Here is a 12,973-nt window from a genome sequence, read left to right as displayed (position 1 = left end):
GCATGGTACCCCTACAGTGTCTAAACAAAACCTTAGACATTGTAAGTGCAGGGTAGCCATAAGAGTATATGGTCTGGGAGTCTGTCAAACACGAACTCCACAGCACCATAATGGCTACACTGAAAACTGGGAAGTTTGGTATCAAACTTCTCAGCACAATAAATGCACACTGATGCCAGTGTACATTTTATTGTAAAATACACCACAGAGGGCACCTTAGAGGTGCCCCCTGAAACTTAACCGACTGTCTGTGTAGGCTGACTAGTTCCAGCAGCCTGCCACACCAGAGACATGTTGCTGGCCCCATGGGGAGAGTGCCTTTGTCACTCTGAGGCCAGTAACAAAGCCTGCACTGGGTGGAGATGCTAACACCTCCCCCAGGCAGGAGCTGTGACACCTGGCGGTGAGCCTCAAAGGCTCACCCCTTTGTCACAGCCCAGCAGGGCACTCCAGCTTAGTGGAGTTGCCCGCCCCCTCCGGCCACGGCCCCCACTTTTGGCGGCAAGGCTGGAGGGAACAAAGAAAGCAACAAGGAGGAGTCACTGGCCAGTCAGGACAGCCCCTAAGGTGTCCTGAGCTGAGGTGACTCTGACTTTTAGAAATCCTCCATCTTGCAGATGGAGGATTCCCCCAATAGGGTTAGGATTGTGACCCCCTCCCCTTGGGAGGAGGCACAAAGAGGGTGTACCCACCCTCAGGGCTAGTAGCCATTGGCTACTAACCCCCCAGACCTAAACACGCCCTTAAATTTAGTATTTAAGGGCTACCCTGAACCCTAGAAAATTAGATTCCTGCAACTACAAGAAGAAGGACTGCCTAGCTGAAAACCCCTGCAGAGGAAGACCAGAAGACGACAACTGCCTTGGCTCCAGAAACTCACCGGCCTGTCTCCTGCCTTCCAAAGATCCTGCTCCAGCGACGCCTTCCGAAGGGACCAGCGACCTCGACATCCTCTGAGGACTGCCCCTACTTCGAAAAGACAAGAAACTCCCGAGGACAGCGGACCTGCTCCAAGAAAAGCTGCAACTTTGTTTCCAGCAGCTTTAAAGAACCCTGCAAGCTCCCCGCAAGAAGCGTGAGACTTGCAACACTGCACCCGGCGACCCCGACTCGGCTGGTGGAGATCCGACACCTCAGGAGGGACCCCAGGACTACTCTGATACTGTGAGTACCAAAACCTGTCCCCCCTGAGCCCCCACAGCGCCGCCTGCAGAGGGAATCCCGAGGCTTCCCCTGACCGCGACTCTTTGAATCTAAAGTCCCGACGCCTGGGAGAGACCCTGCACCCGCAGCCCCCAGGACCTGAAGGACCGGACTTTCACTGGAGAAGTGACCCCCAGGAGTCCCTCTCCCTTGCCCAAGTGGAGGTTTCCCCGAGGAATCCCCCCCTTGCCTGCCTGCAGCGCTGAAGAGATCCCGAGATCTCTCATAGACTAACATTGCGAACCCGACGCTTGTTTCTACACTGCACCCGGCCGCCCCCGCGCCGCTGAGGGTGAAATTTCTGTGTGGACCTGTGTCCCCCCCGGTGCCCTACAAAACCCCCCTGGTCTGCCCTCCGAAGACGCGGGTACTTACCTGCAAGCAGACCGGAACCGGGGCACCCCCTTCTCTCCATTCTAGCCTATGTGTTTTGGGCACCACTTTGAACTCTGCACCTGACCGGCCCTGAGCTGCTGGTGTGGTGACTTTGGGGTTGCTCTGAACCCCCAACGGTGGGCTACCTTGGACCAAGAACTGAACCCTGTAAGTGTCTTACTTACCTGGTAAAACTAATCAAAACTTACCTCCCCTAGGAACTGTGAAAATTGCACTAAGTGTCCACTTTTAAAACAGCTATTTGTCAATAACTTGAAAAGTATACATGCAATTTTGATGATTTGAAGTTCCTAAAGTACTTACCTGCAATACCTTTCGAATGAGTTATTACATGTAGAATTTGAACCTGTGGTTCTTAAAATAAACTAAGAAAAGATATTTTTCTATATAAAAACCTATTGGCTGGATTTGTCTCTGAGTGTGTGTACCTCATTTATTGTCTATGTGTATGTACAACAAATGCTTAACACTACTCCTTGGATAAGCCTACTGCTCGACCACACTACCACAAAATAGAGCATTAGTATTATCTATTTTTACCACTATTTTACCTCTAAGGGGAACCCTTGGACTCTGTGCATGCTATTCCTTACTTTGAAATAGCACATACAGAGCCAACTTCCTACAGGAAGTAAATCCCTTTTAATAAAAATGGTAAATCTGTTGAGCAGCTCTGGCTGATACGTCAACTCTTTCTAGCTTGGACAGCCACAATGGAACGGAAGCCAGTAATTTAGACCACATGAGTTCAAAGAGAGTTATCTGTTGCTTTTCAGCAGTTTTGGGGTCTTTGGTGTCTTTTCCGCCTTCAAAGCAATTCAGCAAAAAAGTAGTCGTGATGCTGGAGGAAGCAGGATGTCGCAGAGATGTAGTGGTTATTCTGGTGGCCACCATAGTATCCCCGAGTGTCACAGGTCCTCTCTGACCTCCAGACCTAGTTTAAGATGATGCAGGGCTGTGTGTGTGTCTGTGCTTTTATTTGGGGGTGGGGGGTAGTCAGATTAGTTGACTATTGGCAGTTGGACCCATACTGTTTCAGCAGTTACTTGTACACGAGTGCTTCTTTCTTGCAGAGAACCAGAGCCTGCATCTGCTATGGGTACCATGGTCTTGCGGCCACCTCGGTAAGGTTTAGACTGTCCCTAGCAGGCACTTTGCTGTCCAGCGGCTGGCAGGTGTTCCTGGCAACTAAGCTCACAAATGGATGCAGGATTCCTTGAGCATTTGGTGGCCTTGAAGGAGGCTAGCCACTTGACCTTGGGAGTACCTTCTTCTGTCCTGACACTGGTGGAGCTCTTTTTAAGTGTGGGCACAGCAGGTCCAGTCCTCCTCTTTCTGGGTCCAGTGGACAGCAGGGCAGTCCTTGTGTCTTCTCCCAGTCCAAATGTGATTGGAGGACTGTGGTTCTGGGATTCGACTTTCATATCATCATCTTGTTGGTGGGAAAAGTTAAATGACTAGCCAGTGAGGCAATAATTCACAAGGGCCAACCCTTCCTACTTACAGGGGGTTTAGCCACCAAACAATCCCAAGAACCCCTCTCTACCCAAATCCAAGATAGCACAATTAATCTTTCCCTATGAGAAGCCCTGAGCACAACCCTAGAATGTACCCAGCATTATAAGCCACTCGAGAAACCAGGTTTGTAATTGTTTTTCCACCTTCTGCAGGAGATGGTAGCCCGCCAGCCTACGCAAGGAATGGGCAGGCAAAGGAGTAATCACCAACTGCTTTATTAAGGTGGTAGTAGCTTTAAAAGCTGGGGTACATCTGGCCACCCGCAGATAGTCATTCTGCTGGAGGTCACGCCTCCTCCCTTAAGCAATTATTTTTGTTCCATGTTCCTGGGAGTGCGCTTCAGACTTCTTTTCAGTGGGCAGCAGGTTGTCTCAGATGACAACTGCTGCAGACAGACAGGAAAGGTTACCTACGTTTGGGCATCAAAGTGGTGACTTTCTAAAATCACCTTTCTATTAGAGGTTCCTTAAATCCAATGTCACCAACGAGTTAGATTTAATGAAACAATGAATTTGATACCTTGATGTAATAAGAGGTTTGGTTTGAAGTGGGGGTATTTACATTTTCTGGCTACTTCCTTGCTAGGGACCTTAGTTAAATGAGTCAATCAGGTATTTGCCAAATGTGCAGGTACTTTTTTTGGGGGGGGGGGGGGGGGGGGGGGGGGGACAATGCACTACAGAGTCAGAAAACCAGCAATATTACTCCACAAACTTGGGTGGAGAGATTGGGAGCGGGGGTTTGGTGAGTGACCATACAAAAAAAAAATAGTCCTTTCATACATCCACTGTTTCACAACTTGCACTAATATGTCAGTGTGGGGAGAGTGAATAGACCAATTAACTACTTAGAGAACAAGTAAACTGTGTTCACAGTTCTGCACCAGGACTTTCTTTTTCAAGTGACCTAAAAGGAATAATGGGAAGAATGGACGCATACATCTCAAGTGAACGCTGAGAGAAAGGAATGCCTGCTGAGAGGTACACTAAGACCCCAGTGATCACACCTTGTTTTTGTATATTTATATAGCACACAAGCACACTGAACACCTCTTTGTATCAAACAAGATTCAGACAATACACAAGGGCCACATAATCTCCTCATGCCTTGTTGGCAAGTTTTAAATAAACCCAAATACAAAGCAATGTGGCCCCTAACATTTATCAATCTACTGAAGGACTGGATCTATTAGTAAGTATTATGGGCATGATAAAATATTTCATGATTAACATTCCAACAACCGCGATGTAGGAATTCCTGGGAATTGTTTGAAGTCATAATAAATTTGAAATTGTTCGTCCAGCGGATGGTACCACAGATCGAAATATATAGATAATACTGAAGAAGAAAGTAATCTCTAGCATCCAGGAGAAGAACAAAAAAGGTAGGCACCTACTAATGGTGTTAAAAAAAAAAAAAAAAAAAAAGCCCACAAACATTTCGTAAACAAAAACAATCTTTACAACTTTCTTTTTTGCTCCAAGGTTTATGGCTACAATGTAGAGCCTGTAGCAATCACAAAAAATGATAGTTTTATGGGATACTTGATGAGTTTATCAATTCTGAAGACTAATATTTTGAATATTTTCTTTCTAAATTTGGGGAAATGCCTTCTTAAATCTCCATCACATCTACAGTGGTTCAGACTATATGAGGCCATTCAGAACATGATCCATCTTACTGGTAGGATGTGTCTCGGAGTACTGTTCTCTCAAATAAAAGTTGGGTCTTTTGTTTACTCAGCCCCTTTATATGCAGCAAATAATGCATCACGATAACAAAATAGCCATCCCCACGCCCCCCTATCACATCTATAGCACTTACCTCTATTTTCTGAGCAAGCAAAGAGGGTTTGAAGTTTGACTTTATCACCACCTTCACTTCCAGCTTGGTGCGTCCCACCTCTCGTACCAGCGGGATGACACGGAATGGCAATATAATGTCCTTAGTGGTTCGGTATCTGGATAAAAAAAATACAAAAAAAGTAAGACAGCTGTGAAAAACACACTACATACTGCATAACATTTTTAGGCAATGGCTGTAAAGGCTGTAAAAAATATCACTCAAGTGATACCAGACTGGACTCCAGCGACTAACTATGGAATGTGAAAGTTAGACACTAGTGCACGGACAAAGGATCACCAGAAGAGCACCAGATACTTTGCTGAATACGGTTCGGTCCGTATGACAGGTTTTTTTGAGCATTTTTATTTTAAGGGTGTAGGAAGCTGGCTCTTGATATATCAAAATGAGATATATATTTAGGCACCCTAATGAATACGATCAGGTAAGTACTTTTGGCAAGAGATACTTTTGGGTTTCAAAAGGTCGACACATTTTTCATAAGGGGCAGTGGTATCTCCTATGGAGGAAAAACAAATACAGCATATACAGGTATAGTACAGCGACTTGCAGGACCAGCTCCTGAACTTAAGGTAGGTTTGGGGCAAGATAAAAGGCAGCACCAACAGGTCACCTTGGGCGGCAATGGGGCAGCCGGGTGCAGAGGTGCTTTTCAGCATCAGGTGTCCAACATTGGTGTATGGTGATTGGGCCTGTTACAAAGAGGCTGCATGCTTGGACTGGGAGGCCGGCAAGCAAGTGGGATCAGTTCTCACGATGCTCGGGGACATGGGGACACTTTAGGACCCCTTCTTCACGGGTCAGGATGACTGGGGCAGAGATGTTGGGTTTTCGTCACCAGGAGCACTCGCGGTCGAGGGGTTCTGCAAACAGGGGCTGCAGGTGACATCAGAGGGTCTACAGTGGGCAAGTCCAAAGTGGGCTTCGTCTCTGGGGGGTGCTAGGGAACCACGCTGGCACCACTGGTTCTCTTAAACTCTGGCTGTGAGGCATGTATGCAGTGGTGCTTTCAGCTGTCAGGTTTTTGGCAGTCTGGAGTCCTCGCAGTTTGTGTTGGGGTGCCTGCAAGATGCAGGTAAGCAGTTCCGCTGCTCCACATGAGTTCCTAGATCTTTCTTTAAGGCAGGGAGTCCTCCTAGGCTTTGGAGGCACAACAGCTCCAGGACGAGACCACTTTGGCACAATTTGGCATGAGCAGCAGAAAAGCTGGCAGGGGTCCATCCAGGTCAGGTGCTTCTTCCTTTGCTTTCGCAGCTCTTCAATGTCCTTCTTAGGTTAGCAGGAATCTGCTCTCCTGGTGCCAGGGGCTCCCCTAAATACTGATTTAGGGGCGTTTCAGGGAATGTAGGGAAGTAGCCAATGGGCTACTTACCCCTGAGGTCACTACACTCCCCATATGACCACTTCCTGTGGGAAGTGGGCATAACCCTGTCCCAGAGTTCCTAAATCTGCCAACACCAAGATGGCAGATTTCTAAAGGTTGTGTCCACATAAGGCAGCACACCTTATAAGTTGGACTGACCTGAGGGGTTGACACTCCTCCCTGAATACTATATTTCCCTTCTGTCCAGGTGCCAAGTGTCAACAAGCATTGCCACTGCCAATAGGTCTCGAACTTCGGGACTTTATAAGTACTTAGCCATGCAGCACATTAAACCTTTATCAGAAAAAAAACTGTTTGTGCATTCCTTCATACACCTGGCATTACAGAGCAATGGTCAGAACTCCCCCCCCCCTCCCCTAGAGGGCACCCCAATTAAAATAGCATTTGGAAGAAACATGTAACCATATAGCATAGCATAACCACACAAAAAGAGGACAGAGAGCATTGCAGTATAGCCATATGTTCAGCCCCTAGAAGACATAGTGTATTACACATTTTTAGGCCGAACAGTCCTGCTAGAATATTATTACAAACATGGCCGTTAGAACACAAACTTACTCATAGCTGTAAAGCAAAAGCTCCAGCCATGAGAGAGCTTAAGGAGACACTGAATGGTGAGAGAGGTTATGATTTTGGGGTCTACCCCCATCCTAGTGTGGGGACCCAGAAGCTGGATAGAAAGAGCACGTTGTGCTGAACGTTTTGGTGGTGGTCCCATTATCCTAGGACCACCACACGCTGAGTTATTTGCAAAAGTGTTTTGTGAATAGAATGCATGCAAAGCATTATGGGGCAAGTTTCCAGAGTGCAGTGAATATTGTAGGACACTCTCGCTGTGCCGGGGAGAGCCGCATTGAGGGTTTCCCTTGTGTTTTTTCTATTTAAAAGGTGTCAGTTTGTATGTTTTTCAACTGCTAAACTTGGGAAGAATTTAGGAATGGGGCTACAAATGTAACCAGTGGATTTGTAAAGTGCTTCAGTCTTCCGTTCGAGTTTGCGCGATATAAATAAAGAATTACCCTCAAGCTTGCAGACTTTGTCGGGTGCAGACACTGCAAGATGCCAGACAAAGAAACATACCGCCATGAGCGCAAAGCAGAGAGGCAAAAGAAAAAAGTAGGAGCCAACATTAAGGTATATGGCTGATCGTGCAATAATCCATGTAACAGGATCAGTCTCTAAGGCAGTAACAAAACAGCCTCAAGGGGGGGACAAACCTAAAGCATTTACCCAACCCAAAGGAATTTTGAAGGGCAGGCCAAGGAACAAATGGAAGTGATGGGCGTGGTGAAAGCTCACAGAAGTAGATTACAGCATGTCAAGATGATCCCTTTTGCTTCATTTCTATGGTTTTCCTCTAAAAACGAGGCAGTCTCCTTAGTATGACCACAGAGATGTGACCCCCAACTCAGGAGTGAGGCGTACGTGGTAATGGTCACACCTGTGAATGAGGGTCAGAAATAGTCTGACCAGCGACAAATCATCATTCCACCATTGAGCTTGTGCAGACCCTTAGGGCTTCACCAACACTAGATCTTCCCAATGAACTGCTGCTTGTGACCACTACCTCACTAGACACTCCTGTAGTTGGCACCTGTGCAGTTTTGCATCCAATACTATGAATATGAAGAAAGTCCTCACGTCTAAACATTTTAATACTGTTTTCACCGTTAAAGGACAAGACTGAAAAACCTGCAGCAATCTTTGAAGTGCCATCACCCTTTCTAGATTTGGGCAGGTTGTGCAAGTGATGGAGTTCAGCACAGCTCAGAGACCTGGGGAGGCACGTGTGGAAAAGTGGTGATAATGATTGGCAAGTTACTGTTTTGAGGGTAGAGGTGCCTTTTTCAGAATTGCCTCAACATTTACCTCTGCCATTGCCTCTGCACCCACCTTGAGTGAAGTTATTTTGTGCCTGTACCACTTGAAAATGTTGCTGCTGATAGCAGGATTGTTAAATTGTGGCTGCAGCCTACCCACCCCCTCTAGCCAGTTGTTTCCAAAACCCAGTTTTAGATGACTAAGTGTAGGAAGTTGGCTCTGTATGTGCTATTTCAAAGTAAGGAATAGCATGCAGAGAGTCCAAGTGTTCCCCTTAGAGGTAAGATAGTGGCAAAAAGAGATAATACTAATGCTCTATTTTGTGGTAGTGTGGTCGAGCAGTAGGCTTATCCAAGGAGTAGTGTTAAGCATTTGTTGTACATACACATAGACAATAAATGAGGTACACACACTCAGAGACAAATCCAGCCAATAGGTTTTGTTATAGAATAATATCTTTTCTTAGTTTATTTTAAGAACCACAGGTTCAAATTTTACATGTAATATCTCATTTGAAAGGTATTGCAGGTACGTACTCTAGGAACTTTGAATCATTACTTTAGCATGTATACTTTTTACATAAAACACAATAAGCTGTTTTAAAAGTGGACACAGTGCAATTTTCACAGTTCCTGGGGGAGGTAAGTTATTGTTAGTTTTAACAGGTAAGTAAGTCACTTACAGGTTTCAGTTTTTGGTCCAAGGTAGCCCACCGTTGGGGGTTCAGAGCAACCCCAAAGTTATCACACCAGCAGCTCAGGGCCGGTCAGGTGCAAAGGTCAAAGAGGTGCCCAAAATACATAGGCTTCAATGGAGAGAAGGGGGTGCCCCGGTTCCAGTCTGCCAGCAGTTAAGTACCCGCGTCTTCGGAGGGCAGACCAGGGGGGTTTTGTAGGGCACCGGGGGGGACACAAATTAGCACAGAAAGTACACCCTCAGCAGCGCGGGGGCGGCCGGGTGCAGTGTGCAAACACGCGTCGGGTTTCCTTCAGTTTTCAATGGGAGACCAAGGGGTCTCTTCAGCGATGCAGGCAGGCAAGGGGGGGGCTCCTCGGGGTAACCACCACCTGGGCAAGGGAGAGGGCCTCCTGGGGGTCACTCCTGCACAGAAGTTCCGTTTCTTTAGGGGCTGGGGGCTGCGGGTGCAGGGTCTTTTCCAGCCGTCGGGAAATGGAGTTCAGACATTCGCAGTCAGGGGGAGCCTGGGGATTCCCTCTGCAGGCGTCGCTGTGGGGGCTCAGGGGGGACAACTTTGGTTACTCACAGTCGTAGAGTCGCCGGAGGGTCCTCCCTGAGTTGGTTGTTCTCCACCAGTCGAGTCGGGGTCGCCGGCTGCAGTGTTGCAAGTCTCACGCTTCTTGCGGGGAGTTGCAGGGGTCTTTAAATCTGCTCCTTGTAACAAAGTTGCAGTTCTTTTGGAGCAGTGCCGCTGTCCTCGGGAGTTTCTTGTCTTTTTCGAAGCAGGGCAGTCCTCAGAGGATTCAGAGGTCGCTGGTCCCTTGGAAAGCGTCGCTGGAGCAGGTTTCTTTGGAAGGCAGGAGACAGGCCGGTAAGTCTGGGGCCAAGGCAGTTGGTGTCTTCTGTTCTTCCTCTGCAGGGGTTTTTCAGCTCAGCAGTCCTTCTTGTTAGTTGCAGGAATCTAAATTCTTAGGTTCAGGGAAGCCCTTAAATACTAAATTTAAGGGCGTGTTTAGGTCTGGGGGGTTAGTAGCCAATGGCTACTAGCCCTGAGGGTGGGTACACCCTTTTTGTGCCTCCTCCCAAGGGGAGGGGGTCACATTCCTATCCCTATTGGGGGAATCCTCCTTCTACAAGATGGAGGATTTCTAAAAGTCAGAGTCACCTCAGCTCAGGACACCTTAGGGGCTGTCCTGACTGGCCAGTGACTCCTCCTTGTTTTTCTCATTATCTCTCCTGGACTTGCCGCCAAAAGTGGGGGCTGGGTCCAGGAGGCGGGCATCTCCACTAGCTGGAGTGCCCTGGGGCATTGTAACACGAAGCTTGAGCCTTTGAAGCTCACTGCTAGGTGTTACAGTTCCTGCAGGGGGAGGTGTGAAGCACCTCCACCCAGAGCAGGCTTTGTTTCTGTCCTCAGAGAGCACAAAGGCTCTCACCGCATGAGGTCAGACACTCGTCTCTCAGCAGCAGGCTGGCACAGACCAGTCAGTCCTGCACTGAACAATTGGGTAAAATACAGGGGGTATCTCTAAGATGCCCTCTGTGTGCATTTTTTAATAAATCCAACACTGGCATCAGTGTGGGTTTATTATTCTGAGAAGTTTGATACTAAACTTCCCAGTATTCAGTGTAGCCATTATGGAGCTGTGGAGTTCGTTTTTGACAGACTCTCAGCCCATATACTCTTATGGCTACCCTGCACTTACAATGTCTAAGGTTTTGCTTAGACACTGTAGGGGCATAGTGCTCATGCACATATGCCCTCACCTGTGGTATAGTGCACCCTGCCTTAGGGCTGTAAGGCCTACTAGAGGGGTGACTTACCTATGCCACAGGCAGTGGGAGGTTGGCATGGCACCCTGAGGGGAGTGCCATGTCGACTTAGTCATTTTCTCCCCATCAGCACACACAAGCTGGCAAGCAGTGTGTCTGTGCTGAGTGAGGGGTCCCTAGGGTGGCATAAGACATGCTGCAGCCCTTAGAGACCTTCCCTGGCATCAGGGCCCTTGGTACCAGGGGTACCAGTTACAAGGGACTTACCTAGGTGCCAGGGTTGTGCCAATTGTGGAAACAATGGTGCATTTTAGGTGAAAGAACACTGGTGCTGGGGCCTGGTTAGCAGGGTCCCAGCACACTTCTCAGTCAAGTCAGCATCAGTATCAGGCAAAAAGTGGGGGGTAACTGCAACAGGGAGCCATTTCTTTACACTAAGCATACAGTGCATTGATTTATACTTATTTTTTTTTACACTGGGGTCTGAATCCTGACTTCAACAGGTTCCTTGACTTTTCAGCTCAGAATTTATCCAGCTGTTCAACATCTAGAAAAACTGCAGTGATCTCAGTTTGAGAGATTTTCTAAAAGATTATACTCCTTTTCTGTAATGTGTCGTTCAACCTTGTGATGGCCAAATACCCTTTGTGTAACAGGTGGAAAGCATGATGTCACTGGCAGGTGAGGCTTTAACAGGATATGGCTCTAGATCGGTGTCATCTATGTAGGTCTACGTTGCAGTCATCACCAAAGTCATCTCCTTCCCAGGGCTGTGACAGGATTGAAGTACGTACCCTGGGTGTCTGAATCATGATCAGAGTTTGTATTGAATGAATGAACAGACTCATGTGTTGACTGTGTGGCAACTGTGGTGGAGGTGTATGTCCTGAATAAGGATGTGGAGTGGAAAGAGGAGGTTGTGTGATAGTGCTAGTGGCCTGGCCTCCACTCTAATACAGAGAGGAACTTGTAGATGATTCTCTCTTCAAATATCAGGTTTCTTTTTTTCAACTGTGCTGGATGGCTTTACTGCTACTTTTGTGCTGGGTGAGCCAAAATCATCCGAGAAAGGGTGAAAGTCAAACTTGAGCTGTCTTATGGACTACTGGGCATTCTGTGACAGGTATGGGGACTGTCGTTTGCGAACTCTGCTTCAAAAACTCCCCCCCCCCCCCCTGAGTTGACCTCAAAACTAATAAATTCAAAGGGTGGATGGTTTCAGCTTCTAGGCTGAGTCTGTTAGTGTCACCTTTCACAGCCCTTCACCAAAAGGCTTTTCTTCAATAGTGGTGGGCTCTTGATAAAGTAGCCTTGATGGCAGCGGTCCAACTCAAGCATCGATGCCTGTTATGTCCAGGCTCGAACCTTCACCCTCAAAACTCTCATAAGCAGTGGTCGGCCTCTGATTGAGACCGAGGTTGAACCCTACAGAGTTGCTCCTCGGTGATCAGTCAAGGAATGGTGGCTCTGTGTGTGGGCTTGGTCTTGGGTCCAGGTCTTTCCTGCGGCTGAATCAGCTCGACCTCGCCTTGGAGGTTTCAGAACTCCGCTCTTCCGGACTCACTGGTATGCCTGTTGGACCCTAACCCTTACCTTAAGCTCTTTTGGTCTCCTCAAAGAAAAGAGCAGTTGCCATTTTAGTGTGCTCTTGGGGCTGCATCCTATAGTGGGCCAAGCGACACTCCCTACAACAGAGGATTTTCTTCTTATTTTTGAATGCCCTACAGGTTGAACTGATCCACTCTTTGTGGTCTTAAGGGAGGCAAAGGTTGTAAACCTGATGTAAAGTAGACCAGAATTCACGTACTCTTCCAATGCAGATGGATGCAGACGCAGTGAGGTGAGCGATTGGAACCAAAACTTTCAGGAGTGTCCGGACGATCCCAGAGGTCCAGGTGCTCAAATGAACTCCGAGGTGGGGGAAAATATTTTCTTAAGCAGAGCCTTTGTCCCAGTGTATTGTGGGCTTTATTGTACTCACCACTAGACGGCAGGAGTAAGCAAGGCATACAAGCCTTGAAAGGTGTATTCTTGTTGATGTATATTTAAAAAAAAAGACTCATTAGAAAGTCTTGAAAGGTGTATTTTCGTTGATGTATATAAAATTGACTGCTGCAATTTGAACAGTTGTCTTAGTTGGTGGGATGGGGTAAGATGTTTCAATTAAAAAGCAATAAAATTGCATGCCCAATGATTGATTTATTGCATCATTGATGGAATTTATGCGTGTATTTTTTCCTACTATTTGACCACTCCCTTTCTAGATATTGTTGTCCATAGACTGTAAAGCAGTTCCTCAATAAAGGGGAGGCTGGCGTGTAGGAGTTGCATTAGTCT

At 47.3% G+C, this 12,973-nt stretch overlaps 1 protein-coding gene across 3 annotated transcripts in view; it reads right to left on the bottom strand.

The window, feature by feature from the left end:
• The window catches only part of AP2M1 (adaptor related protein complex 2 subunit mu 1), a 174,799-nt gene that overhangs the window by 26,224 nt on the left and 135,602 nt on the right, over window positions 1–12,973 (bottom strand). For all 3 annotated transcript variants that reach the window (XM_069212940.1, XM_069212941.1, XM_069212943.1), the window contains one exon: window positions 4,942–5,077. In XM_069212940.1, the coding sequence (XP_069069041.1) occupies window positions 4,942–5,077 (136 nt within the window). The remainder of the gene's footprint in view (window positions 1–4,941; window positions 5,078–12,973) is intronic.

This window comes from Pleurodeles waltl, chromosome 11 (assembly GCF_031143425.1).
Source record: "Pleurodeles waltl isolate 20211129_DDA chromosome 11, aPleWal1.hap1.20221129, whole genome shotgun sequence".
NCBI lineage: Eukaryota > Metazoa > Chordata > Amphibia > Caudata > Salamandridae > Pleurodeles > Pleurodeles waltl.
Note: the sequence above shows the minus strand (reverse complement) of the source record. Positions and strands in the feature narration are given on the sequence as shown.